Source organism: Hirundo rustica, chromosome 8 (assembly GCF_015227805.2).
Source record: "Hirundo rustica isolate bHirRus1 chromosome 8, bHirRus1.pri.v3, whole genome shotgun sequence".
Taxonomy (NCBI): Eukaryota; Metazoa; Chordata; class Aves; order Passeriformes; family Hirundinidae; genus Hirundo; species Hirundo rustica.
In genome coordinates, this window is record NC_053457.1 from 15,622,387 (window position 1) to 15,650,370 (window position 27,984).

The window sequence follows — 27,984 nt, forward strand, 5'->3', positions numbered from 1 at the left end:
TGGCCCCGGGACCGGCCGCGGCTCGGCCGCGCACACCCGCGGGGCGCTTGCAGCGGCCGTGAGGAAACAAAATTCTGTGCGTTGTGCCTGCCCGCACCGCCCTGGGTAGCGGGTAGAGCGCGGGTTGTGCTAAAATGTGGGGGTTAGCCTGGAACGCACCGAAGATGAGTTGCGTGAGGTAGAAGTCGCTCATCTGTGATCAGCTGCGGGGAGATGAAAAAATACGCGCGTTCTAAGTAACATTTGCTATGAGAAGAAAAACAGGAGGAAAGATCATCGAGGGGAAGAAGGAAATAAAGTGAGGGGACCGTGGCTCGAGTAAGTCCCGTTCAGGTGCAGTGACCGCTTTCCTTCGGCCGAGAGCCCCTCGCTGCCTCAGGCCGAGGGGAAGGAGGGGTCTGAGGAGCTGCTCGGCTCTGAACAACTCCAGAATTCAAACTGAGGAGATAACTCACGTGTCAGGTCCATGAGGAATTGCATAGGTTACTTAAGGTCTTCCTGTCCTACCCACTCTGAAAGCAGCAGAGGTGATGTTCTTTTATTTTTTTCCCCTATAATTCTGTTTCTTTGAGTTCTTCTAGTTCATTGCTCCATTGAGAGAGCTGACTGATAAAATACCAGTGGGTAAGAGTGCTGTTTGGGTACGTGTCAGCCAAACAGCTGGACTTATACCTCCCACCCTGCGTTTGTACAAAGGGGAAAAGCAAATGACCAGGGCAAAAAAAAAAATCAACCAACCAAGAAAAACAAACAAACAAACAAACAAACAAAAAAGTAGGGAAAAAAGAATGACATACTAAGAAATAGTAAATGTTTCTCTCTACAGAGAACTGAAATGCACCTGGGAACGCTCATTATCTCCCTCACCTCTCTCTAGTCCTCAATCCAAAAAAATTATAATAATTGATGAGTCCTCACAGAGGGTCCTAAGTGATGCACCTCGGATCTTAAAGGAAATTTCTGGCATGGTTTGTCCTTACAAACATAGAGCTTCCCAGTTTTAGATTTCGAACACAAAGATGCATTCATTACTGCAGCGTCCCTCAGCTGTAAGAGGTATGGTCCCTCGCTGAAATGCCAGGTCCTTCAGTGCTCCCAAGGCAGACATCCCGCAGGCGCGCTGGGCAGGGCGGCACGACACCGGGCCAGCCGGCTGGAGGCAATGTGCCGCACACGGCGTGCCAGGTTCTGGCTCCTGTGCTGCCTAATCCTACGCAAAATTGTCCTGTGCTGATACCTGGCCCGATCAAATCTGTACTGCCAAATAACCTGTTAGTGCAGCATGCCGGCAGTAATTCGGGAGAGGGACACACCTGCCTGGTAATGGGAATTCTGGCAGGTTACATCAATAGCACCCTGAGTCAAGGGCGTTGCAGAGAATCTCTGCCACACGAGAGAGCAAAGATACACAAAGGCATTGTAATACTTGGTGCAGTGTTGCATTAAAGAAGGATTTCACCTTAGAAAAGGTGTTTCCCTAGTAAGAAAAAAGCATTTAGAAGACTGTAGGAATTTCAAAGAATAAAAAAGATACAGCTGAAATTTTGAAGAGTATTTTCGTGGGGAAAAGGAGATGGGGAAAAAAAAAAAAATTACATGGATTGTGTTCAAGGAGTGAAGAGGTAACTACAGGTGAAATTCAGCACCCTGACTCAGATGTCATGGCACTTGAAATGACAGAAATGGGCAGGGAAACAAAGTGATGCCATAAGGCTGATGCTGCTCACCAGTATCTTTTGACAACATTATGTGCAACACAGCACTGTTAGATTTTACCTAAATCCAGAAGAAAGGATCCTAAATCAAGAAAGGGCAGAGGAGAGGAGGTGTATTATACAGTACTAATTATAAGGGGGCATCAGTACATTGTGTTTGATTCCATTAATTTGTAACAATCCTCACTCCCATTCCTCCTTCTTCCAGCTTTGGGGTACCACAGATTATAGAGATTTCCAAAAAAATCTTGCTTTCACTTTCTTAAACATCACAGGCTGAAGGTATTGAAGAGGTGATGAAAATAACGAGACAAGCAAAGCAGAGTGAACATTTGCACTTTGATCTTAAAGTGCATTTCAAGACCCCATAAAAATGTGTCTTCTGGCTTGTGTAGACCAGGCCTGGGTGTGTTGTTGCCCTGGCCAACATGAGGGCGTGCAGGTGTGAGTGCTTTGCTTCTCCTTGTCCTCCCTGTTGGCTCGGAAAGACACACAAGTTCATAAACAATCATCCATTTTTTTTCCCAGCCAACTTATTGCATGAGACGGGTATGTATTTTCCCTTGTGGATCTTTCAACAGACAAAAACTAGAGACTGTGAAAAATATTATCCAACAGTTTCAGCAGTGTTCTGCTAGGAAGAGAGAAATTCAGTAAGAAATCCTACAGAAATGAAAAGGTTGCCAGTAAGATGCTTTCTCACTTACAGGGATGTACTTTTTTCCTTTTCCGTTCTTATTTCAGAAAAAGGAAATTGCTGTTCAGAATTCCTCTGCCTCCAATGTAGACAATTTTCAGAATGCAGCATTCCATACGAGAGAGACACGTACGAGTGCACACGCATACCCTAAAGCAGAATCACAACATTTATATTTGTTTCCTGTCTTAAACTCACTGGGGACTGAAAATCAATGAGAGTCTGCATTGCACCCCAGAAGTGTCTGCTTTTCACTGGTGAGTCATGTGCTACACTACGAGTCATATCCAGCATGTTTTTTATTTCTGATTGCATGGAGAGTAAAACCCATCCTTGCTACAGCTTGAGTCTAATACAGACTCAATAACAAAATACAGCACTCTGGAGATTTTCACTTCAAGTGCAGTGGGACCCAGCTGTTCAGCTCCATTCTGACTCAACAAAGGCTTCATTGTCTCTTTGCATGCGATAATGCACTCAGAAATGACAAGCAAAGGCAAATTTTTAAAGCTCACATATGGCTTTGTGTCTAAGTAATATATTGGATGTGCAGAATAATAGTTTTTTGTGCTCTAGAACTATGGCACTATGGCAAACTGCCAAAAGTTCCTGTTCCTCCTAGATGATCACTGTTTCATGCTATACTGATCACTTAATTAAAAACTAATAATAAATAATAACAGATATTAAACATCTCCACAGACATAACAACCAACCACCATTATTTATTTCAAAACACTAGGCCTGTACAACAGATGGAGCAAATAAGTGTTTTAGCACAAAAGAAAGAACAGCACACAGCTCGTTGCTCCCTGCTCTGCTTCTAACTAGACAAATGCCTGTACAGGATGCACAGAGCTTTTCCAGACAGTGCATACTAGGAAGCTGAAAGCAAAGCTGTCCTGAGGTATTACAAGCTAAATTTCCCCCATTTGGATTGAGCATTTTCCTATCTTTGACTAATCCTTGCCACAGAAGACTTTGAACTGATGTTGTCCGAGATTCTGTCTCTGGCATCTTAGGGAATATGAACATATGCCTGATTAAAGCCTGATTCAAAACTAAATTCACCATGTATGAGATAAGTGACTGGTACGTACATACATACTTGGAAAATAGAGTCAGGGAAACACTTTGCAACAGCTGCAGAAATTACTGTCATACAGCAGGAGACAACAATTATGGGTAAGACCTCATGTAGGAACATAGCTGCTACTCTTCAGAAAGAGAAGATGGCACTTACAGATAATATTGCCTGCAAGGATTACCGAGCATATGTTGTCTAGCATCTTGAATTTCACAGGATGCAAGTATATTTTCCTCTTCCTTTCACACCAACCTGCAGAAGCATTTGTTTTTGTTTTCACACTTTGTTCTGCATTACCAAAGCTAAGAGTCTGGGAGGGTCTAATATGCACTATACATTCACAGATAAAAGCACCAAGCTAAAGGGAACTAAAATGTTCTCCATTTTGCAGAGGGGAAAGAAAACAACTGTTACACTGCAAATCCTCTTTTTTTTCAGTCAGTATCACATTTGGACATTTCATCAGCCAGTGTGAAAAGATGGTGTAAGCAGTCTAATAACTCTCTCCTTTGTCTAGAGAGCAGATGCATCATTTGTGGAAGCTCAGCAATTCATAACTCAGTTTGTCTAGAGAGTGCATTACCCTAACTAGCAACGTTATGGCATTGAAAGCTTCCTAAATACTCCAAGAAGCCTCTTTTGATTCACGCAAAACATAGGTTCCTTGGCTTATTTTCAGTTCACCAAAAAATAATCAAGGAAAATTGCTGAATGTGACACTCCTTCTCTAGCAATCTAAAATTTTAGAAATCAAAAATGGTAATTAAAAAAACCATAACAAGTGCTGCAGTAGTTGACCCTTAACACACCTTTGCTGCACAAGACAGGTTTTTGTATTTGTTTTTGAAGGTACAGACACCTGGTAAGTGAAGGATAATTGTTAGGGATTATAGGAAGCCCATTTGTTCATGCCAAGAGCAACATACACTGCTCTGCAACGTATGCAAGCGGATCTTGGCTAAGTGAAGTAATGCTCTGCTGTATTTACATGCTTTTCATATCTTCAGGAGCAGAAGCTTTCCCCATGCTGTGCAGCCTGCTTCTTCAGATGAAACTCACCATAGCAAAATTTGCACTATGCTGCTTCTTAGCAATAAAGTCTTTAAAAATATAAATAACAGGTACATTAGTACGTAAATATAGGGATGAAAGATTGCTAAGAAAGGGTGATTCTAAAATGCAAGAACAACAGTATACATTATTATGGACAGCAAAATGGTACATATTCTCCACAGCCTTTCCCTAGAAAAATAACCTAAACATGGAGTTACGGATGTGAGGGGTTTTATTTTAAATATTGAGCTCATGCTACCTCTCATCAGATCCCAATGGGAAGTTCAATCATCAGTTAAATTGTCAATCTAACACAAGGTTCTCTCTTACAAATAGTGTGGTTGCTACAACCACGCAGCAACGCTTCATTTAAGAAAACACACCTGTCAAGTTTTGTACTCATGGGTGTGGGTAAGGGTCAGTGCTCTTCCAGTTACTTATGTTTAACTGGCCTCTTTTGTGTAGGAAAGAGGAGACACTAACAAAGGCACTGTGCATGTCATGATGACTGAAAACTGCCGGGAGTGCTGGATGCGGGGACAACACCTCAATCACTTTTCCTTTTCTGTAACAAAATCACCTTTCCTTTTCTGAGGGGAATTTTTTTTTTCCCCCTAGACCCACTGATTTGAGCAAGTAGGATTTAATGCAGGGTGCTCTGTTAAACAAATCAATTGAGCCTTAGAATTATCTGAATGCTTGCTCGTGAAGAGCATTCACCTATTCTACCTGCAGATCTCATATGCCTGGAGCATTCAGGAGGCAAGCTCTTTCAACAGGATCCTCCTTTATGAGACTTAGGCATTCTCAGATTAAATCCACTGCTTCTATTTTCATCTCTCTTCTCTGGGCAGGTGACCAACCCTTAGCCAGTACTCACAGCTGGTTGGTTGTGCACTGCCTCAAAGGCTACCGGCTTTTTTAGTCAGATCTTCATTTTCAGCCCTGTTCCTGCAAAGTGCTGTGACAAGATCCTATAAAACTTACTATCCAGAACTTTAATGCATTTCCCAATATAATTATTTCACATATCTTCTTGGGGGAAGGTAACTAGATTTGTGTAATTCTGTCATCACCTTTAGTGTTAGATCTAGCAAACTGTATTTATTTAGGATGGTTGAATGTAATAGTAGTAGGAGTTTAGTGAGTAGTGGCATGCTCTTTGCTTATTTCTTCAGGAATCCTGTGTGTGGACACCCCTGACTCATCTAGATAGAGGCATCTGATTCAAACAGTGCACCATCCCCAAGTTTCAACCACAAAGTTGCACCAGTTTAACCAAATTGTTAAACCCATGTAACTGTGAAGACAAGCCTTTCAGGAAAATAAATATTTCTCAAGTCTTAATCAACCTAGCTGTGGCTTAAACATGCGGAGAGTTAAAGACTTTCTGTCAAGACTACAGCATAATTGTGCTGAATAACAGACTCTGCTTCTTAGTTGTGCAAGAGATAACAAAATGGTAAACTTGAAGTAAAGGAGCTTTCCTCTGGTATGTTTGGTTACTGGTTCTAGAATCCCACAATCAGAGATTAGAATCCTACTTTACCTCCAGCAAACCTGTATATGCAAGTGGGGAGTGAGGAAAAGAGAACTAACCTTTAGGAGCACATGTTCTTTTCATACAGCTCTGATTTACAGAGAGCAGATTAGTTAAATTGTAAAGAAAAGGGTTTTGCTGTTGTTTGAAGTGGTTCTGTCCTGTTTCCAAGAAGAAAGTGACAGAAAAGTACAAACTTTTTCAGTGGTTTCAGCTGAGTTGTCCACTTACATTGCCACGGAAATGTCCCCACACTCGCAGTCTCTGCAGTGACGAGGGTGCTGTGCAGGCTGGCAGGTGGGCGAACAGGAGAGCACACTGCTGCACTGCTTCTCCTCACAGAAACCCTTGGCAGTACCTGCTGCTGCCTCCTGAGCCCCAGGGCTGCTGCTGCACTGCTTCTCCTCACAGAAACCCTTGGCAGTACCTGCTGCTGCCTCCTGAGCCCCAGGGCTGCCAGGGGCTGGGAACCAAAACATCCTCAGCAAACGCTTCCCGACAGGATTAACTTGCTGAAATTTTAATTCCTGACAGCTTGTTTCTTCTGTTGGGCAGCCACTGAACGTGAGCTGAACGTGAGCCCAGCACTGAGCTGCCCCTGTCCCCAGCTCTGCCCTTAGCTGCCCTGATGCATGCATGCATGAAAGCCACTGCAGACACAAAGGGATAGGAAAAACAAGGCTTAGCTGACAGAGCGACACAGCTTCACAGCTTCTCATTAGTAAAGCTGATCCAAAGAAGCTGGTTCTTCCTTTCAGGTGACAGGCTAGTTTTGAATATCTGCAAAGAGAACAGTGCCTTTTATTTCTGGCAGAAAGTGTGGGATTTGAAAAGCAGGGAGGAGAAGATCAAGTGGTACACTGGGGTCTCCAATTTGTTCAAACCAATTTGTTTGAACATATCTGTCCTATGCCTGTTCTCCATCAGCACATCTTAAATCCAAAGGTTTTTCTAAACATAAATTACTCCAACTGGACCATCCATATATTTAAAGATTCATTTTGCTGGCTCTGCTTCCTCTTTTCACTTTTACATATGAACAGAATTCCATAGAAACCTCCTACCAATGCCAGGAACCCCTCCTAGAACAGGCCAGTTGAAGAGTAGCATGGAACTCAGCCCAGCAAACAAAAGCAATTTGAGCAGGATCCTGTCTCCCACCACTAGAAAGAGGAAATTAGACCCAAGATTTTTTTTTTTTTAATGTCAGTCATGATACCTGAATGCTCTTCTTCCTCTCTCCCAATGAATATGGTAGCTGTCCTAGTTAGAAAACCACATGAAGTAAAGCTCAGTTTTCTCCTCATTCATATTTCAGTTTCAAAATCCAAAGCTATCTTAGAGTAGCCAATCTGAAACAAGTAAACTCATGCCATACACTCTACCCAAGCCTTTTCACCACTGGAAGGCAGCAGTCAAGTGCTTTAAAACAAAATGACATTTGACAGATTTGTAACCTTAACTGCAGCTTCAACACTGTTTCTTTTCCAGGCAGTGACTACAGAAGAGCACCGCAGGACTGATGGGATGAAAGGATGCCTGCTGACCCATGGAAGGGCAGCTAAAATGCCTGAACTCTGCTTCCCAGTGTTGCACGAGCAAGAAGGGGAATGTAGGTAGGTGTAGAAAACCACAAAGGCAGACATGAAGTGGGGAAAGTGCTAACTACAAGGAATTCTTTCTTTGGTGAGCGCATATTGGTTTCCAACATCAGGCTGGAGTCAGTAGATGCAAAAATTTGCACACTATAATTCTTGGGGTCTGCAAGTATCAGCTACACCAAACTCCAATCTAACCCTAATGACTTGGAAAAGTCATTGCATACCTTGCAAGGAGCTGGACCACATTTCAAAACAGACATTTTTACAGAAATTCAAGTTTCAGCAATGAGACAGCATAGGTAGAGTATAACAGTGTTCTTGAACCAATGGCTCATTCACACTGAATTTCCCTTATCCACTTGCACTTTTCCAGAGGCTGGCTTTGACTGTTGAGAGTGATGACACATGAATTGTAGACTAAAAGGAGACTAAGTCACACCAAACAAGTTTGTATAGAAAGATCACCTTTAACAACAAATTAGAAAGCTGATGTATTAAAGCCTGTTAACTTTTTAAATGCAATGAGCTGACCTGTTCTTTACCTGTTCCAAATGGCAAAAAATGTGACGTTTGAAGAACTGTTGCCTTTCATTGTAGTGGTAGCTAACATGATGCTGACTATGTGACATGCTTTAGCATGTTGAAGCTTCTCTAAAAATAATGTTAATAGAGAAATTTAATTAACTTAACACAGTGCTGAAAAAAATCCTAAAATCTGCACTTAGAACAGATTCCTTTATTAAAAATAAGACAGAACCCCACACAGTCACAGTATAATCCATTTATTAGCATACCTTGTGAGTCATTGGTGTTGATCCAGGGGACGTGACAGCTTTGGCACTTGACTGATTTCAGAGGTACTCAGCCCTTAGTAGAAAGGGATTTTAATAGGACTTGAGTGGGCTACTACGCAAACAGGTTTCTTATGTGGAAAATGAAGTATTTTTCCAACCAAGTGAAAACACAGCCCATGAGATGTGCATTAGTCAAGGTCACAGTGCCTTGTTCTACAAGTAGTAGTCCCAACTTGATTACCACCAGAGGTGATTCTGTTTGCTCTAGCTCTAGATGTAAAAAACTCCCAGTGAATCTATCAAGACAGTGTTAAATACCACAGCGTAGTTTCATCTCTCCAGAGTTTTCATCTGATTGCTGAATATACAAATGAAAATCCATCTTCAAGTGGTCAGTGAAACACTGCAGCCCTTTTGGGGTGAAGGGACTTCAGGATACAGGCTTCAGAAAGAAAGACACACAAAAGGCAGATCTACCTCTGTTACTCCTGAGACAGCAAATACCCATTTTCCTGGTTCCTCACCAATGCCTCCACTCATACCTTTGAGAAACTGATCTGTTATTTTCTGCTACAGGTTTACAGAGATTACAAGGATAATTGACATCCTGTCCAGGTTAATAAACAGCTACCTGATTAATTATAGCATAGAATATAATCCATAGAAATCATCAGAACAGTGTTCAGCCACAAGAAAGAGATAAATCTTTAATCCAGCTTCAGGTAGCCGAAGTGTGAACAGGTTTGAGATAGTACCGCTGCAGGCACTGCAGTACTGGGGCAGCCTTTGGAGCACTGGGAGATTCTCTCAAGGGGGGAAAGGAGCAGCACTAAGAGCTGCTCCTTAGATCCTTACCATAGCCATGTTTCTACTCCTGTCAATGTTCCTAGCCACCCACAGTGATGTTTCCCTTTCTCACACAACCACAATGAGCCACTCTGCTCTGGAAAGTTCTCTCAGAGCATCCTTGTGGCACAGTGCAGCCACCAGCAACACTGAGCTCTCAGCTCCTGGAACCAGTGCACATGAATTAGCCTTACCAGTGGACTAATGCTGTGAAGGTGAACTCGGCCCTCCATGTATGTCAGCACAGGCAAAGGTCTACACAGCTCTCCAGGTGCTCCCTGCCGAGAGCACCCCAGACAGACCCACAGCAACTTCTGTGAGCTCACTGGGACTGCTGCACCTACCTGAGACACAGGGGAAACTATCCTCAGTGGGTTTTCATCCCCTTGTAGCAAGGTTGCCACCAAGACCACACTAGCAAGTTTAAAACTAGCTCCAGCATACAGACACAGCACTGAAATTCCTTACAGAATTGCCTGCTATAGACAGTTGTACTCAAATAATCAGCAGGGGATACAGCCTCCCTTGGCAAACTGCATTCAGTTATTTACCAAAGTTCAAAGATCCATCAGAAAGGGGAGACACAGAGAGACAGTCAACATATTATCAGACACCTAGACAGTTTGGATTGAAGAGAGACAGAGAAGCCACAGTCTTAGAAAAGGAACTATCTCTAGAATAATGCATAACAGAATATAAAGCCAGGCCCCTTATTTCCTCTCATGGCTGAGAATACAAGGACAGATGGTACTCAATGAAAACAAAAGGCAATTAATTCAGGAATCATAAAAAGAAATTATGTGCTATGGAGAATAAAATAATAATGGTTTTCATTGTCAGAAAATACCGGGATTGAGAGCTTAGTTAGATTAAAACCAAAAAATTAAACATTTATATGGAAGATGAAGGCTGGTTACATTAAATAATTTTTAAAAGTTAGGGATATAAACTCTTATACTTTAGGGAAAAAAAAAGAGAATGATGAAAGAATAATGCACAGTGTTTGTACAACACCTAGAGGATCAAGTATTTGTACTTCCATTTTTAATGATGATAATAATAACGCAAGTAATTAATTTAAATGGGTTAAGAACAAAATTCCCCAAAAGGAAAGGTTGTTAAAACTTGTTCAGCTCAACTCACACATGCTATCTTTTGAAACATCTGCTGCTGTCCAACATTATAAAATACAGTCCTAGGGTGACTGAGTGCTGCTTATCCAACCAGGCAGTTCCAGTAAGCCTCAGAGGCAAAGCACATGAGTTTGGTTTGGGCCACAGTCCCAGGTTAAACAGGGAAGAGCAGCAGCTGTATCCTGAAACAGGTCAGGTCAATGTAAGAGAGTAATGACAGGCTTGCCTGCAAGCAGCAGTAAGGTATAAATGCAGGGAAAGGAGTTTGGATACTTGCTTCCCTCCTCCTGCAGGACTTGAAGGGTGTTAATTACAAGGATTCTCACACTTTCATAGTGACAAGATCTAGAAGAAAGAAATATTTTTAACTAGAACATGGGAATTTCAGTAGACAATGCCAGGCCTGCATCTCACTTGTGTTACATAGAAATTTATGCTAACTTCTGAATGGCCACTTGCTAAGTAAGCTTCAGGAAATAACCTCACAATGTCATTCTTTGGGTGTTTCTATGCCTGTTGGGGTTACAGGTATAAACTGAAAGATCAAACCAGCTTAAGCTAGAGATGTGACAGCACCCAAGGCAGAAAAATCCCATTTGAGATGCTGTAGCATGCTGGCTCAGGGGAGGCTAAAGGTAAAAGTCAAATCTCTCCATGTTTCCCAGACAGGTACTGTTCCTGCCAGTGTAGAACTTGGCATTTAATCTCCCACAAGATGAGAGGTCTGTGACATAATTGCCCTCGGACCTCTTGGCATTTTAATTCCTGTGAGATAAGGAGCAGTCTGTGGCTTGCATTTTAGAGACTCTGCCAGGAGCCATAGGACAACACGGCCAGCATGGAGCCAAGCACAGTGCTGCCAATGGATCAAGTCTGGCATTTTAAACAGGGTTATCAGCACTGAGCTGTGCTGAAGACATTCAGCACCTCAAGAAGAGGCACAAATGGATCAGGTTTGTCTCAAAGGCCAGTTTGCAGGGGTTCTGACATTGCATGTTTTAAAGATTCTGATAATTCTTTGTTAAAATAAAGTTTGCAAGCAGAATTTAGAACAGTCGATCTCAACACTGCTAGCCCAACTATCCTATAATACTTGGGAAGGATAAATGAAACTGTTTAGTTTAGCCTTCACACACAAAAATCAGCCACCTAGTCAGGTCAACACCTCTACATTAAGCTAATTTATAGAAGACAAATTAAAGCTTTGAGCAGTCGCTTCTTCTTGAACCCAAGGCAGTTTCTAGGATTCTGTCACCACATGCCCTGTAATATGACATTGCTAACTCACAGACTGTGCTCTGCCTTCTGCTCTTGCATTGGTAATACCCAGATACTGAACACCTCAATGCCCTGAGTGCAAACCTTCCAGACAGCAGGTCAGTGCCTGACCCAAAACTACCTACCCCAAACTTGCACATCTGGCACAAGTTGCACATGTCCCATCCTGTATTAATCCTCCACATTCGAGCCCTTGGTTATACATCAAAGCTTTTTGCTACTGCTCCTGGACAGACCTGTCTTCTCTCTGCCTTATCTGCACACAATGAGAAGATGCTGCACTGCACAACTGTTAAGGCATTTAGACCTTCTGTCTACTTATATTTTTTTACTACTCAAGAACAATATATTAACTTTAAAAAGTGCTTAAGGCATAAGAGGGAACTCTGTTCATTTTTTTGGATGAGACAGAAGGAAGAAATCGTAATATTCAATAACCCCTGCTTTCTCTCAGCATTATATCTGTTCAGATTGAGAACTACAGCTTGATGACAGTGCTTGCATACCCTCAAGTTAAGCCAGTTTACTCCCACTGAGAAGAATGAAAGGAGAAAGAGTGCAAAGAGAAAAATAGGAAGTATGCCCCAGAGATTCCAAGAATGACACACTTCATGAAAGCGGGAAGCTGCTTTGCAGCACACTTACTGTTTTTCACAACGAGTGAGTAATTTGCTTGAGGAGTATCTATACCCCAGGAGTAATTCCATGTTTCATGGAAAACTGGGAACACAGAGATATTAAAGACTAGCAGTACAAAGGGCAGCTAATAACTATGATGAATAAGGGACCAGTAGGAAGTCCCCACAGTGCTGTTAAATCATGATTCAACACCTGAATGTTTGAGATTAACATTACATTTGGATTTAAAGAAAAATAATATGTCTATTCAGCCACTTGAGGTAAGATTTTTAAGTTCTTCATAGTAATCATGAGGGCAAGAAAGCTACTGCCTCTCACACCAAAAACTGATTCTAGAAGATGCTACTTTAAGGAAACAAAAAAAAAAGCCCAACCACACACACAAACTATTATAGCAAAAAAGCAGCAATAAAACCATAGCATCTGGCAGCTGGAAATGTGTGACAGAGGATTACAGCAGGAGGGACAAGCATCTCTTACTCCAGGCAGACACTTGAAAGGAATCCTATGGGAGCAGACCTGCTATTCAGAAGAGAAAAGGTTCCCCCTAGAGACATAACAGGGAAGCTAAAACCCCCAACTGCTGGCTTGTTCCTCAGCTCATGTTGAATCTTCTGATTCCTGGAACTTAAGAGAGGTGAAATGAAAAAATATCTGAAGATTTTCACTATGCCAGCACCTGGTGCCATATCCCAAGCATCTCACCTCTCCTTGCAGCATATTCCAACTGTCCAAACATACAACCATGAACAGATTTGCAGCAGTAGGTATCTCTCTACCTCTGCCATTTCTGTGTGCCAGGGCAAAGGAATAAGTGTGATTGCATTAAAGGATTCAGATATTTAGACCAACGTATACTGGTCATTACCACTGTGCATCTGATTTCTCTGCGTACAGATTATGGACTAAAGTGAAACCAAAGATTTTAAAGAATCAGTCATAACTGGTTTCCTTCCAGTTCTACATTGAAGTCTTTTGCCGGTGTCCAATGACAAAATAAACCTCCATTGGTCACAGACCAGAAGCCACAGCCTTCTGCTGCTGCAGGGCAAAAGGTCCGTATGCTGAAATTCCTAGAGCTCAGTCATCTTCATTTTAGCTTGGTCACTTTCTTGATCCAGGGTACGAATTTGCTGACCTTTGTGTACACACCGGGTGAATCCTTCCGACCGCAGCCATACCCCCAGGAAGTGATGCCCAAAATGATCCAGCGTCCATTTGATCTCTGGCACATGAGGGGCCCTCCACTGTCCCCCTGACAGCTGTCCACCCGTTTATCTTCAGAGAGGTTCCCAGCACAAATCATGCGGGTGGTGAACTTCCGCCCGTAACGAGCCTCACAGTCTTCCCGTGGGAGAAGGGGCACCACCCCCTGCAGCAGAGTTCTGGAATAGGACTTCCCTGGAATAAAACAGACCAGCCAGACTGATTCACATACAGGCAACAGTAGCGACCTGGCACAACAGTGCTCCCTCCAAAAACAGACACTTATACAATTCATATCAAGTCTGCAGCACGGAAATAGGCTGAGCTCAGCACCTCTGTACCATGAGAACTTCAGAAAACAGCGATGCCAAGCCAGACCACAAAAATAGAGCTATAAGATCAAAGGTGTGGGGAAGAGGGTTGTAGAAAAAGGTTAGATCAAAGGATGAGTCTTACTCCTGGTTCTGTCAGCAAGTAATTTGAACGTTGTTCAATTTATCTCACCTCTCCAAATCTCCGTTTCCTCCTCAGTAAAGCAAGGACAGTGTTTTCTCAAGAGAATAAATACAGTAGTATCTGTTAAGTGCTCAATCCTCAGAGGAGTTTTAGATGTTTCAGAGGCATTCAAATATTCAAAGGAAATTCACTTCATCTTTGGCCAGACTTGAGTCTATTTGATCAAATCTCTTTATTACCCCAGGGTTGCTCAGATCATAAGGGTAATGTGCTGTTTTAGAGTACAACCTTTCTGTGCCCAAGGTTTAGGTAAGTTCACAAGGTAGTGGGTAACTGCTCCTCATTGAGAAAGCTGGGCTTGGTGCGTGGGAAGGATTCTAGCTACTAAGCTCCAGTACAGCTTAAGGTAGTTACATGGCTAAGTTGTTCCTTGATCCACCACAAACATCCTGAAGCGACATGTGCAGCTGGCACAACTGACTCCAAAGGCAAATACTTGCAGTTAAAAAGCTGCAGTAATAGCTAGGGAAACAGCTGAGGATGGGCAAGTCCAAAATCAACAGATGAGATCCTGGGGCTTTTGGCAGGAAGTCTTTCTAAACATATGGCTTTTCTCCAGTCATAGTAGCCCCAGAAAGGCCTCCATGCTCCCTTTTACCTAGGAAGCTTCACAGCAATATGCTCAAAGAGGACAAGTCCAGGCTGCCTTGAACCCAGGGCAGAAACCAGACTCAGAGTCCATCTGTCCTTGCAGAAATATGCAGGGAAATTAAGCAAGGTAGTCCAACAGAGATTTCTCTCTAAGGGCTCCTTCTACCTCTATGCCCTCACTTCACTGTGACAGTATCATGAAGAAAGCAGGTCATGGAAGCATGGGGGCCTCCCACAGGCTTGGTGCAGCAGCTCTGCACAGGCTGCTCCCTTAGGGGTCTGCTGGGGGCTAACACATGTAGAAATGAGAAGAAAGAGAGGACTGTGGGCAGATAGCAGCACTGGTCTCTCCCACAGCTTCAGAGGGATGCTATGGAAGCCAAAGCTTTCACCAATATTGAGCAGACTCAACAAGCCTCAAAATCAGATGAAAACACAATAGCACAAAATCCACCTCATCTCCCCACTCCTTAGCACCATGCGCTGGCACAGACAGCAGGAGCAATGAGAACATAGGCTTGAGTTGACATAAATTAATGGCCCACATAGGCTTCTGAAGGCAGACTTCTCACCTCCCCTGCCTCTGAAAGCCCCACCACTCACCTGTGTCTCCCCAGCCAGAGATGATGCAGGCTTGCCTGTTGATGTCAGACCTCTCTCTCCTGTCAGGCAGGCAGATGGGCAGAACGTGGTGATTGAAGGAGAGACAGTGCCCTTCTCTGCCCCGCATCCGGACCAGGGCTATGTCATTATCATTGCTGCCAGCCCAGTAGTTCCTGTGGAGGACAATCCGCTCCACGGGCAGCTCCCTCTCAAATTCATCCTTCACACCTGTGTGGTAATCGCCCACCCGCAGGAGGTAGCGCCGTACATCAACACCAAACCTGGAGAAAAGCAGACTCAAGATCTCAATACTCCTACTAAGACGAAAGCACTCACACAAGTTTCAGTTGCTATGAGACTGAACCACCTCCTCAAAACAGTTCCAGCTGCAGGACTGTGAGACCTCTTTAGCAGATATCATAGTGCCAGCTGTTGCAGATTTGGTGTCCCAAATCACTACCATGCACGGGACTTTTTTTTTTTCTTATTAAAATGATTATTATAGTTGCAACAGGCTTGTGAACTGACCAGTTCACAGTTCCTTAAAGCACTTAAAATGCCAAAATGCTTGTTCCCTTTGCACAGTGAAGCCTCCGAGTTAAGAGGCCAGGTGTAAGTGGTGAAGGAAAAAGTAAGTCTATATTGAGTCATCCCCATAAGTACTCCAAGATCACACATCATAACCTGAAGTTTTCTTGGTTTAGAAACATTGCTCTTGTGGCTCCACTGGGCTAGGAGGATAAACTTGTATGAGGTTATCTTGTCCATCGTCGAGTATCCCTTGGGGCTCCCCACTCCCAAACACACCTTTTGAAGCAGTGGGCTGCAGTCACCACCCAGCAGCTGCTGATCAGTGTTGCTCCACACAGCAGACGAGTATCTCGACGAAAACCCTTCAGCCGCAGTGAGGCCTGCCATGGCCAACTGCCTCTGAAGAAGAAACAGAGGAATAAGAGGTGTCACACACATGGGAGCCAGTCTCCTCTTTTCCCATCCACTCTGTCTTGTCTGGGCACAGCCGGCTTGCATTCTTCCCTAAAAAGCACACTGGTTCAAACCAAGTTCAAAAATCACCAGTGAAAATGCATTAATGTAGTCAGCATCTGCCAGGCTACTTCCAGAGCCTGAAGGAAAGGTGGAATCAGTCTGGCTGTCTCAGCAATTCCAGGGTAGTACCTCAGAGACTTGTTTCCACCTATGATCCTTTTCTTGCGACGGGGAAGCAGGCGCATCCCACACACACCGGACTCTGGACCTGCATGGCAAAGTTAGAGCAGTTGGGTAAGGACCTCCACCTTAAGTATCACGTTGTCACAGAGCCAAATACCATTCACCTTCTCTGAGGGCATTAATCCTCAAGGTGATTGACTGTGTTGTGTCATGTATATGGAATTCATAGAACATTTGATCCCATAGGTTTCCTTCATTTCACTGGAGGTCCTTACCTGAAGTCTCTACAGTCTTATGCCAGGAGTGGGACCTATATTTCCTCAGTACTCTAAACCCCAAAGGTTGCTTATGGTTGCTGTTCTAAGGAAGAGTATGGTGACTTGGCTGTGGGGAAATTCTGCAGGCTCAAAGGCCTGACGTGGGTGGAGCTCCTCAGACTAATTTGGAGCACTCTGAGCTGCTAAGATACACTGAAAACAATAAAAATGTAGGAGGTGCAGGACAGGACATGCTTATTTTGTAGGTGAAGTTTCAACCAAAGACAAGAATGACAGGGAAAAACCACAAAAGCATGCAGAGATCCTACAACCAGAGCTCCAGGTTCATGCACAGAAAAAAATGGGAATGTCACCTGTTCTCCTGATATCTTGGACTTTTTCTTCCACATAGTCACAGATCACCCCAGCATCCTCAGTGTGCCAGCAGCTGTGAATCCTGGTGTCAGGTGTGGCACATTGCCCCAGGGTGTGCTCCATGCCACTGCATTCTACATTGTCCAGATGGATGGGCCCATGGCCTTCGCCAAAATAAGCCATTGCCCTGGCTTTTGCTGTACCACTGCAATTAGAGAGAGGGTGGCTAATCTGCAGTGAGCAGGAGCCAAGTGAACCTGAGGCACCTGTGCATTTTAAGTGGAATAATACTTAATGTGTCACTCCACACAGACAGTACAGTGGGAAGAGCAGCTTACTTTCTCAAGCACGTGCAGGTGTGCCAAAACTAAAACTAAGCCCCAGGAACAAGTCCAGAAGTGCTCCTGAGAGCTGTTTCTATCTGTAAGATGCCTGTACCACAGCTCTTACCTGAATCCCAGTTGCCTGCAAACCACTGCGGCATCTCTGTCTGTCCAGTCATCGTCACAGACACTGCCCCACTGCCCATGCAGCAACACCTCCACCCGGCCCTCCTTGGTGCTTTCTCCATCCACCAGCCGCACGGGAGGCCCTGAAGAGGAAGACACATGGGCTGCTGCAAGCAAAAACACCAGAGGGGTCGGGTGTCCAAAACGTGTGTTCTATAGAAAAAAGACGAATCCCTGACATCAGTAAGCTTGAAACAAAAAAAAAAAAAAACAAACCAAAAAACAACAACAACAAAAAAAGAAGCGTGTCTATATGAAGACATTTTACCTCTGTGCTGAATCAGAAAATTTATTTAATACATACTGGAAATCATCAGTGGATCATACTCTGAAAGCTGAGTGAAGAGGAGAACAAGAACAGAAAGAAAGTTATTAACTCTTGAGCCAAGAGTTAGACAAGCTTAAACATGCCTGGGAAAAAAATCCATTGAGTTGTAAAACTATTACATGATTCTAAGCAAAAGGAGAGTTCTGCATCCAGGAAAAACAAAAATGTTGGATGCCAACTATTTCAATAACAAATGTCTGACAAACTGGAAAGTCTCCTGTAGTAAGGAAAGGGGAGAGTATCGGGCATTATATAAATGAGGAAATTATGCTAACTTAAAATACTTTCACAGTTTTAATTAGAAGTGTGCCATCCACACAAGGGAGTGCAAACAACACCCCCTTGCATCTGAAGTCCTCCTGTCTTGGCAAGGTGTGGCACTAATGTAATCACACCTAAGTTTCCTAAAAGGTCTAATTAAAGGGTTCCCTTGAGCAATGGCACACTAAGGCAGCCACTGTCCCTCAGCCCCTCAGGTTTGTTTCAGAGACTGCCAATACAACTCTCTCTAGTCTCCATTTATCTGCTGGTTTGATAGGTCTGGTGGAGCAACAGATTTGTGGCTCTGCCCCCATTCAGCCAGGGCTCATTCCTCCTCAGAAAGCAGACCCCTTGTTGAAACAGCACAGGGAAAGCTCCCACATCTGCCAGAGCTTCCAAGGGAACAGACCAGAAGATGAAACTTCCCCACTGTTCAGGGCAAGAGCAAGCTGAGTTACCCAGGCTGCCATCCACGACCGTGTTGCTTTCCGGGGAACAGCGGACTCCCAGATCCTCAGCATGGGAGCAGTCATGCTGCCCCCAATTGCTATGGGGACAGTCCAGGAGAGACAGCTCTGTCCCCACACATGCCACATCATCCAGTAAGATGAAGCCTTGGCCAGCCCCATAGTCTCCTTCAGAGGCCAGAGCAGCAGGACCACTAGAGGAAGGAAACAGAAGATAACACTGAAACTTTAAATGCCACAAAAAGACCCAAGCTCAGATCCAAAGAGAAACTCCCCTCTTAACTATGGTACTGGTGGCCTCCTGACGTGAATCACTCAGTGGACACACAGGATGGCAACTAAGCAACGTCACATCTCACCAGCTTCAGTTTTCAGGGAGGCCTCCTCAGACCAGTCCATTTTCTAGTGTCTGGTCAAAGGCACATAGGGCCAGAAGAGGCTGCTTTTCAGATATAGCAGGTACATCAATTTGGGGAAGGGCTGGCAGAGAAGGCATCAAAAATGTCAACATTTAAGTAATTCTACTTCTTTTTGTAGGAAACAGCTACCTGGAATGGAACTGCAGAAAGCTACAAACTTTTAGGCAATAAAACATATGACAAATGTCATATATAGCTGAACTCAAAGGGAAGAATTTAGTTTAGTCTTTTTTTTGTCTATAAAGTTGAAATTTTAGAAGAAGACCCTAATCATGTTTGAAAAATCCACAAAACCCCCTTTTACTAGCTCAAAGGCAATAGTATCTGGATTTTAAATATTTCCCAAACTCCTGCCTGAAGGGATGACAGCTCAGCAATGGGCTGAAAATCCCTATTACTACTCTTTTTTGCCCTGATGGTCTTTGTTCAGCCACTGAAGATGATACATATGGAGCAGACAGGTGATACTCTTTTACTGACAGAGCAGAAGTGACATGTGCAAATTTAAGGAGTGTTAAAGAAAATTTTCTGACTTGAGGGGTTCATAAAGACAGTGTTAAGCCCATTATCTGCTTTCAAGAGGCTAAGGCAAGAGATAATAGATTTATTTTTGCCCCTCAGAAAGGATGTGGATACCTAATAATCTTTCCTTAATAAGTTGTATAATGGTAATAAACCTTCTCACAAAGGCAGCATTGAAGGATTAAGGTCCGGCCTATCCCAGTGAAGGGTGATGGAATCTAATCCTTGAAATTAGGAAGCACAGACACTGCACAGTCTCAGTCCTACCTGAAGCCCAGCTGCCTGCAGACCACCTGGGCACCGAGGTCTGTCCAGCCATCATCGCACACTGTGCCCCAGTCTCCATTGTAATAAACTTCCACCCTGCCTTCGCTGGCGCTGCGGCCACCTGCCAGCCGGACGGTGCCCTCTGCAAGGGCGGGAGAAGGAAAGGGCAGCACGTAGCAGGGGAGAAAAGAACCAGCCTGTGCACCTCTGCCAGGTCTCTGTACCGCCCACAAGCGAGAGAAACAAAATACACAGATGTCTGTGGGTGCTCAAAATACTAACGTTCATTGCTTCCAAACATACCCATCTGTCAGGGGAGGATTGACTTCAGCCTTTCCACTCCACCTGAGCAAAACCGTAGGAACACCACCAAGTCTGCCTCTGATCCATTCCTTACTCTGTGCCTCCACATCTGGCAGCCCTTGTGGGAGCCATACATGGAAGCTGTGCAGGATCCTGAACCAGGGCCTGAGCAAGCCAAGTAATGTGCGGGTAAGACCGACCGCATGTGCCTGGAGAGCTGTACATCTGTACCTGTGAATGGGTCACAGGAGACCCCAGCGTCTTCAATGTGGTCACAGTTTTGCTGTCCCCAGTCACTCTTCTTGCACTGATCAAGGGAGAGTTCATTCCCTGAGCACTGCACTTCATCCAGCAGGATTGGGCCAGATCCCTGCCCGTAGTGAGCCCATGACAAGGCTTTTGGGGTCCCACTGTAAACATTACAGACATGTATGCTCAGTAAGGAAGGCCACAGTCTTGTGTCCTCAGATTCTGCCTTGCACAGGGGCTCTCCTATGCTGGGTCACCGACCTCTCATAGATCATATCTATTTTTGACACAGTGGAGTTGCCAACTGTTAACTAAAATATGTTATTGGAAATTTGTAAAATGAGCCCTTCCAGTAAATAACAAAAGTGTTACTACAACACGAAGAGTTCAGACACAGAGGGACTTCTGCAGACAATGAATGATGTAACATCAGTCTCAGTTAGAATCTCATAACAAAAGGCAAAACTCACAAAGAGTGAGGGATCTATCTCAAATTTGAACAATCTACTTTAAATAATCCTGTACGGATGTGATTTTCAAGAATGTTCAGTATACAACAGCTCCCGTGAATGGTACACAGGATAATGAGGTGGCCTCTCTTGCTTTCCTGTCCAAAGAGGATAAGGGCAGCCAGTGAAACTAGAGGTGTTTAAACTTAACCAAGTAAGAAACTGCAGTTCACATATGGAAATCACCATGACAACTTGTCATTGAGGCCGACAAGATTTGTATAAGAACATATGCAAAAATTATGAACAGGGGTAAACACAAACAATCCTTAGACAGGAATCTACCTTTTTTTTTTTTTTTTACATGGCACAAACCCATAAAATTGACAGGAATAGGGTACAAAAACCCTTCATAGGATGATCATTCCAGAATTACGTTTCCCAGGGTTACTGTATATCTCCTATAGGAAGGGCTGGTAGTAGAGTGAAGGGACATGCTCTCACGTTCTTCATTCTGCCTATTTCTATTACTACTCCATGACACACAGCAAGGAAATTACCTGAGTCCCAGCTGTCTACAGACTACTTCAGCATCCCGGTCGTCCCACTGGTCATCACAGATGGTTCCCCACTTGCCGTCATGGTAAACCTCCACTCGCCCTTCAAAGCTCTCCTTCCCCCCAACTATACGCAGCGGGGCACCTACACCTGTGCTTCAAGAAAGGGAAAGAGAGCACAACAGAACAAGACAGACAAAGCACTTCCAGCAGTTCAGGGTGTAGAACCATTCTCTAGCCAGAGGAGCTCTTGTGATGCTGTCTTACCACATCCTCCCCTCTAGACCCCTCACAAGCACCCGTGATTGCAGCCCCCAGAATGGGGTACTGCTGGTCCAGAGATGGCTCTTTAACTGGCTGCTGTGGTGACTGCAGACAAAAACCTGGATCACTAAAAAGGGAATGTGGTCATAAGCATCAGCCATCTTTTGACGATTGAGATCTTTCCCTGGAGATTTACCTTCTGGAGGAACACAAGTTACCACGGCACTCCCCTGGTTACAAGCTCCTGATGTAGCTTCCTGATAGCCACACTGCAGCAGGGCTTCCTCATCCCCATGGCAGTTTGCTGACTGCAGGTGCAGAGGAACAGGCCGTGGTCCGGGATGACTCTTCTTCCCAGCTGTGCCGATCTCACTGGTACAGAGGATGAAACAGAGCGATGAAATGCCACAGCACGGCTGGACTTACCAGTTCCCTCAGCTCTTGTGACTCTCCAGTCCAGTTGTGACATTTCACATCCCAGTGTGCCCAGTTAATTGGAAGTGCATAAAGGGGTGACCATTTACAGTCTAATGGGAAAGCACAAGCAAGCACAAAGCATTTCCTATCTTTTTGTGTGCCTACCTACCACAGAGGAGTTGGTGTAGTCAGAAATGGCACTCTCATTTGAAAGCAATGAACAAACCCATCAATAGACTTGAGCACCAAACTATCTGAACCACCTTCCCTCAAATGGACTTGCTATTTGAAAGTTTGAATGTCCAAATCCCAGATACCCAAAGAGAGTTCATGCTCCTAAAATTTCCATAGGATCACTATAGTTACTCATAAAAAGGGAATGTGATCTCACAGCTCACTTTTCACAGCCTGGAGCATGAAGCAGAAACTATTGTTTTAAAAAATTCTTGCAAATGCTGATTGGGTTGGGGGTAGCTACAGAAAGAAAACGGTACAAAAGGATCCTGGTAAGTGGGAAATCAGCCCACAAAACGAAGTCCTTTCTGCCAGCCAACACACTGTGCCAGAGAGACTGTAACCACAGAGGCTGCTCTTTCAAAACCACACAAGCATGCACCTTTCACAACCAGGCTGAGGTTCCCACCTGAGACCTAGCTGCCTGCAGACAACACTGGCATCCCAGTCAGTCCAGTGGTCAGCACAGATGGTACCCCAGAGTCCACTGAAGTACAGCTCCACACTACTGTCTTCAGCCAGCCTCACAGCACCTTCCAAAAGAGAAAAAAAAAAAAAAAAAAAAAAAAAAAAAAAAAAAAAAAAAAAACACTACAACCGAAAACCAGCTGCTATCTGCTGGTGGAAGTTTCAAACCAGCAAGTCTTGGACTTGTGTGTAGCTGAGCCGAACTGCACTTGGCTTCTTTCATCCCTGTTTGGCCTGTGCTAGCACTAAAGTGATGTGCATGAGGGAGTATGGGATGTGGCACTTTCCCAGGCCCAGCAATGGCTGCTTGTGAGGATGGTTGGTTGGTGTTACGGTCTTTTCAAATCCATGGTAACACTGGTCTATTTCCATCAACCAATTCACCTGCATGACTCTTGCTACAGTGAGATGTTCAATAAGGGCAGATGAATCCCCTTTAATTTCTCTAAGAAAAGAAAATGCCAGTGTAAATGCCCTTTCAGTTCCCACCCCAACAAGAGTTTTACCACTGTTTAGAAAGCACATCTCCTCGCTCATTTATGCACTTGCAGAAGGACACACCTGTCTGCAATACCTCAGTGCAGGCACACGCCACCATTACACTTATATCTTTCCCTTTAATGAAGCCATCTTTGAAAGCACATTCACTGGCAAGGGAAAAGCCTGTCAATTCATTTATTAAACTGATGTTTCAACTGTTCTGCAAAATGCAGGAAACGCGAGGAAGTTCAGAAGATAGGACATTTTCAGGAATGCTGCTGCAATGCCATGAGAGAGCTCAGCTCCTTGCTTGCCTCAAAGCAAGCAGCAGTCCTTGTGCTGCACTGAGGAAGGTTAACACAAGCCTGCTCGGCCACAGGAGACTCTTTTCTTGTTATATTTGAATGGCTACACTTACATGAGGAATGCTCTGATATGGACCCTAAAGGAGCAGAAGTGGGTTGTTTTTTACATAACTAAAACTGTTTTCAAAGTGGCATAAGTTAGATTAGAAAAAGAAAAGTCTCCTTGTATGGGAATAAAACATCTATACAAGGCATTATAGCTACAGCAGCTTAAGTACACCCCCTACTATATACAGATGATGTTTTCCCATACAGGCTAGCCTCTAGCATTAATTATTTCAACAATTCAGAGCAGTCTTTGTACTATGCTTCTTTCACAGGGTGTTCCACCTGCCCCTTGAAGGTCAGTGCAGCACACATTTCTGGCTTGAGCCCTTACCTTGGTTACAGTCACAGTTGGCCCAGCCGATGGCCCCTGACACGAGCCTGTAGAAGCACCAGGGTGTCGTTCCCCCATCTGGGTTCCTGCAGTAGTTGTGGTCCCCCAGGCCACGGTCTGGGTACTGCTGAACGTAATCGGGGAACTCTGCCCAGCTGAGACACTCTGCCCCGGCCTCGGTGACCGCCAGCGAGCCATTGTAGTACCCAAGAGGTCCCACAGCACACACGCTGGCTGCTGGGCACAGGAAGGGAGTGTTAGCATCTCCTAAGGCATCACACACTGAAGCTCGGACACCAGCTGATTCTGAGAAATACCCCTTGTGTCTGCAGCCTCAACTGCTGTTTGCTTGATTCCAGCTCTATTGCTCTTCAAGGTGCTGCTCCAAGATTATTCATAATACTCACTGTCTAAACCACAAATTGATCTGAGGCAATGAACTGCCCAGACAGATCTTTGAAAGTGTTAACTGAGGGCCCAAACATGACAACTTGAACCAGTTCCCATTACTGTACGTGCCATGCATGTACTGACTTTGGAGCAGCACTGTACGAAGCAGGAAGGAGGGAAGTGACACTGTATGTTCCCTAGACACATTGGCAGGTCACCTGGCTTATCTGAACTTGGCTAATATATTGGAAGGGAGAGGGAATTCATTCTGGGGGAAGTGCAGGTGCCAGTGTTTCAGTGCCCATGTGAAATATCCAGTGTAAAAATACCCAATAATTAATTTATTATGGTCCTTAACAAAATGAGAACTCTCCATTCATTACTCTGAAATAACAAAGCGTGAAAAAATCCCCCAGATTTTGTGGGCTTTATAGAGTCTGTAACATGGGAAGAGAAGACTTAGAAAGGGACAACATTTACAGCTCTATTCACTAAGTAAACAGAAAAGAATCCAACACTTTCAGAAAACCCTTCTACACATGGGGCAAAGATCAAGGGCACAAAGAAAGTTTGCATCATGTCATTTGCCTTCTAGCCACTGCCAGGCCCAGAGGGGGTAAGTGACAGCTGAGGGTTAAATGCAAGGTACAAAAATGAGAAAGAGTTGGAAGTCAGTGTCTGGAAAGCAAATCATATGCGTGGCATCAACTGGGACCCTCAGAGAGGGTGTCTGAGAATTCAGCAGTTGTTAGAGCAGAGGAAAGGTAAGCATGCAAAAAAGACCAAGGCACAGAAAGAGAATAAAGGAAAAGAATGTGTGGGAGGAGCAGGGAGCTCCTGCAAGAGCATTTGACATGAAGAAACAGAAGTAATCTGGCTGTGTTGGTGAAGGAGATAAACAGGCATTGGGGCAAGAGAAAAGATGGAAGAAGTGATGAAAAGAAAGGAAGAAAGCCAGGTAGCAGTGGTTCGTCGTGCCTATGGTCTCAGATCACCACTGCAGGAAAGATTCTGCCCAATGACGAATTAATAACTTCTTGTTCTTACCTGCACTCTGCAAATGGTTTTGGTTGGGCTTGGATCCCAGGAAAGCCTGGGAAAAGAAATGGAGCAAAAGCAGAGAGATGATTATCCAATGAAATAAACATGGGCATGTCCTAAAAGCAGCGCAGCTTTCGGCAAACACACCCTAGTAACCAGCCTCTTCCCTGGTCTCCCCATTGCTCCTCTTCAAATACAAACATAGATCTGTCCACTAACAACAAACAGAGTAATTACTGGCCTGCAGAGATTTACCCTTGATCTAAGCACTACATTACAGGGCTCTGCTAGGTTTTTTTCCAACCAAGTTGGAAGTCTGAGTGAGATGCCTATAGACAGGAAATCTAGAAGAAAACCATTATTATCAGTAAGAAAAATAATAACTACTCATTCTCTCTCTGTTTATATGGCAAGTCATCTACAGCCACAGCAGCAGAGATTGATCTGCTTGAGTGGCTGGATGATGACTCCAGAATACCTGTTAAAATGGTAATAAACATCCATGTATAAAGTGGGAAACATCCAAGGAAGAAAATACAAGGCATTTTGAGGATTTTGTTTTTAATATTGAAAATATGATATGGCCTATGGTGTTGTTATCCAAATGGGGTTAAGTAGCTAAAACCAAAAAATATGAAACAAAATCCTCAGTATTCTAGGCATCCTGTCTGGCCCCAAAACTGCATTTCCTCTAATAGGCAGTGATTTTTGTGTTTGTAACTTGACTACAGGCTGAGAGATAGAGATCTCCACTCAACACCACTACATGGGGTGGAAGCAAGTGCAAGACCTTCACAGACTCCGAGGGAAAAGAAGAAACTGTACATGCTTTTGCGAGCTCCTTGTAATTTAATTAGTTTCTAAATATTCTAAATGAACATTTCTAACCCTTTTATATGAACAAAGAATTGTAATTCACAGAGCAGAGATGTGCAGCTAAAGGATACTAGCTATTGGAATGGTTGTGGGTTTCTTCAAAATGCAGTAATTTTGCTTCTCTCAGCTTCATCTCTTCCTGGAAAATGGGAAAAGTTAAATTTGGAATTGAACCAAATCTAGTACTGGAATAAGAAGAGGTAATTCCCACAGAAACTTGACAAGAACCACACCCTACTCATGTCAAATATGATTTTCAAATCAAGCTTATGAATATGGTCCACAAAGTGCTGACAACCATAGCCAAGCTCCAGCATCACCCTCCAGAAGTCAGAATGGGATACTACATATGGAAGATTAATTCCTAACGTGGTTCAGAAGTAGCAGATCAGATCAGGTCTCAGGGGCATATGCACAAAGGGATGCACAGATAAACCTTTTTCAGGCAAAAATCCATTTATCTGCATGTATCAGGCTGTTGCAAGCCCACATAAGGGTTTCTGGACCAACAATGCCAAAGAACTTACCTGAGGATCTCAAAGCTCTTTGCAGAGAGTACAAAGTGAGCTTAGCTGTACCTCTGTGACTGCCCCACAGTCCAGGTCCCTCAGTCCCTAGTTTTTAGTGTACACCTGCAGACACACGTAAGCCTGCCGGTGATATAAGGATGGGTCAGACTGATAACAGGATATATAGGAGAGACTGAACCCGCTCTTCTTGGAGCAGGACCATAAAGGAAAGTGCTGCAGTCCAAGTAATAAGCTTCCCTTCTAATGAAAGATTAGATGCTGCCAGTTTCTGTAGCAGCTTCCAAAATAACCCAATACTGACCACCAATTAAATTCAATGCAAACAGCCTATGCTGCAGGCATTGCCCCAGGTCTGTGCAGCTATAAAGCATCTGTCCCCAACAGCAAGAAAGACAATCAGCAAAGAACAGAAACAAAGGATCTCTCCTGCCAGGGTCACTGCAGCGCTTGAGAAACACTGGAAACCCAAGCCAAAGCATCTGCAAGCCCTTGTGCATCCTGTTTTCCTGGCTTGTTTCTTTTTCTGAATTTATATGCACAATGAAACAAATCTCTCCCCAAGCCCCTAGTCCTTCCCAGAGACCACAACTGCCTAAATCCTCTAGAAAACATATTCAGGTAATAACGAGATCCACTTACAGTGGGGATATTAAAAGAACCATGTGACTTCTTACAAGCAGATAGAAAAATAACCTTTTCTTACCTCCACACATCTGAAACAGGATAGCAGACTTAAGAGCTCTACCAGGAGCCCGAGTATTTTGGAGATTTCCATCCCTCGTGTACAGAGTGAGCAGAAGGTTCTTCAAGCATCACATTCTCGTTCAGCCGCCAGGGTCTGTTTTCCCACGCTAGCCGCTCCGCACTGGAGGCAGCGGGGTGCCTTTTCCATTTCCACGCAGGGACGGGGATGTGAGGAAAGGGATCAAAGTTCCCACCGGCATCTCAGCATTTCACTTTCCCGTCCCTCTCCCCATCTCTTCTCGATTCTTCTCTCCAGAAAAGGGAAGACGAGAGGAGAGAAATAAGGGAACGGAACGTGGCCCCGAATTTCTCAGGCGCATTGGAAGACGGGCGGAGGCGAGCACAAGCGGCGGGGCGCAGCCCT

At 44.2% G+C, this 27,984-nt stretch overlaps 1 protein-coding gene and 1 long non-coding RNA gene across 4 annotated transcripts; one reads left to right on the forward strand and one right to left on the reverse strand.

The window, feature by feature from the left end:
• Positions 1-27,648, forward strand: LOC120755647 (uncharacterized). 2 transcript variants are annotated; one of them, XR_005701851.1, is made up of 4 exons: positions 1-318; positions 2,460-2,669; positions 7,584-7,708; positions 26,202-27,648. It is a non-coding gene; the product is annotated as an uncharacterized LOC120755647 (long non-coding RNA). The 2 variants fall into 2 exon arrangements; XR_005701850.1 differs by lacking the exon at positions 26,202-27,648 and having other exon boundaries at positions 7,584-8,271.
• Positions 8,136-27,717, reverse strand: LOC120755646 (neurotrypsin-like). 2 transcript variants are annotated; one of them, XM_040070933.2, is made up of 15 exons: positions 27,580-27,717; positions 25,477-25,522; positions 24,040-24,276; positions 22,757-22,880; positions 21,893-22,068; positions 21,436-21,583; positions 20,409-20,587; positions 19,875-20,016; positions 18,658-18,860; positions 17,552-17,693; positions 17,101-17,306; positions 16,476-16,554; positions 16,107-16,229; positions 15,300-15,580; positions 8,136-13,784 (listed from the first exon to the last, which is right to left on the reverse strand). In XM_040070933.2, the coding sequence occupies exons 1-15, from the start codon at positions 27,649-27,651 to the stop codon at positions 13,474-13,476; spliced, it is 2,469 nt and encodes an 822-aa protein (XP_039926867.1). In that variant the 5' UTR covers positions 27,652-27,717; the 3' UTR covers positions 8,136-13,473. The 2 variants fall into 2 exon arrangements, with proteins under 2 accessions (XP_039926867.1, XP_039926868.1); XM_040070934.1 differs by having other exon boundaries at positions 8,456-13,784; positions 24,040-24,273.
• Between the last annotated feature and the right edge of the window lie 267 nt (positions 27,718-27,984).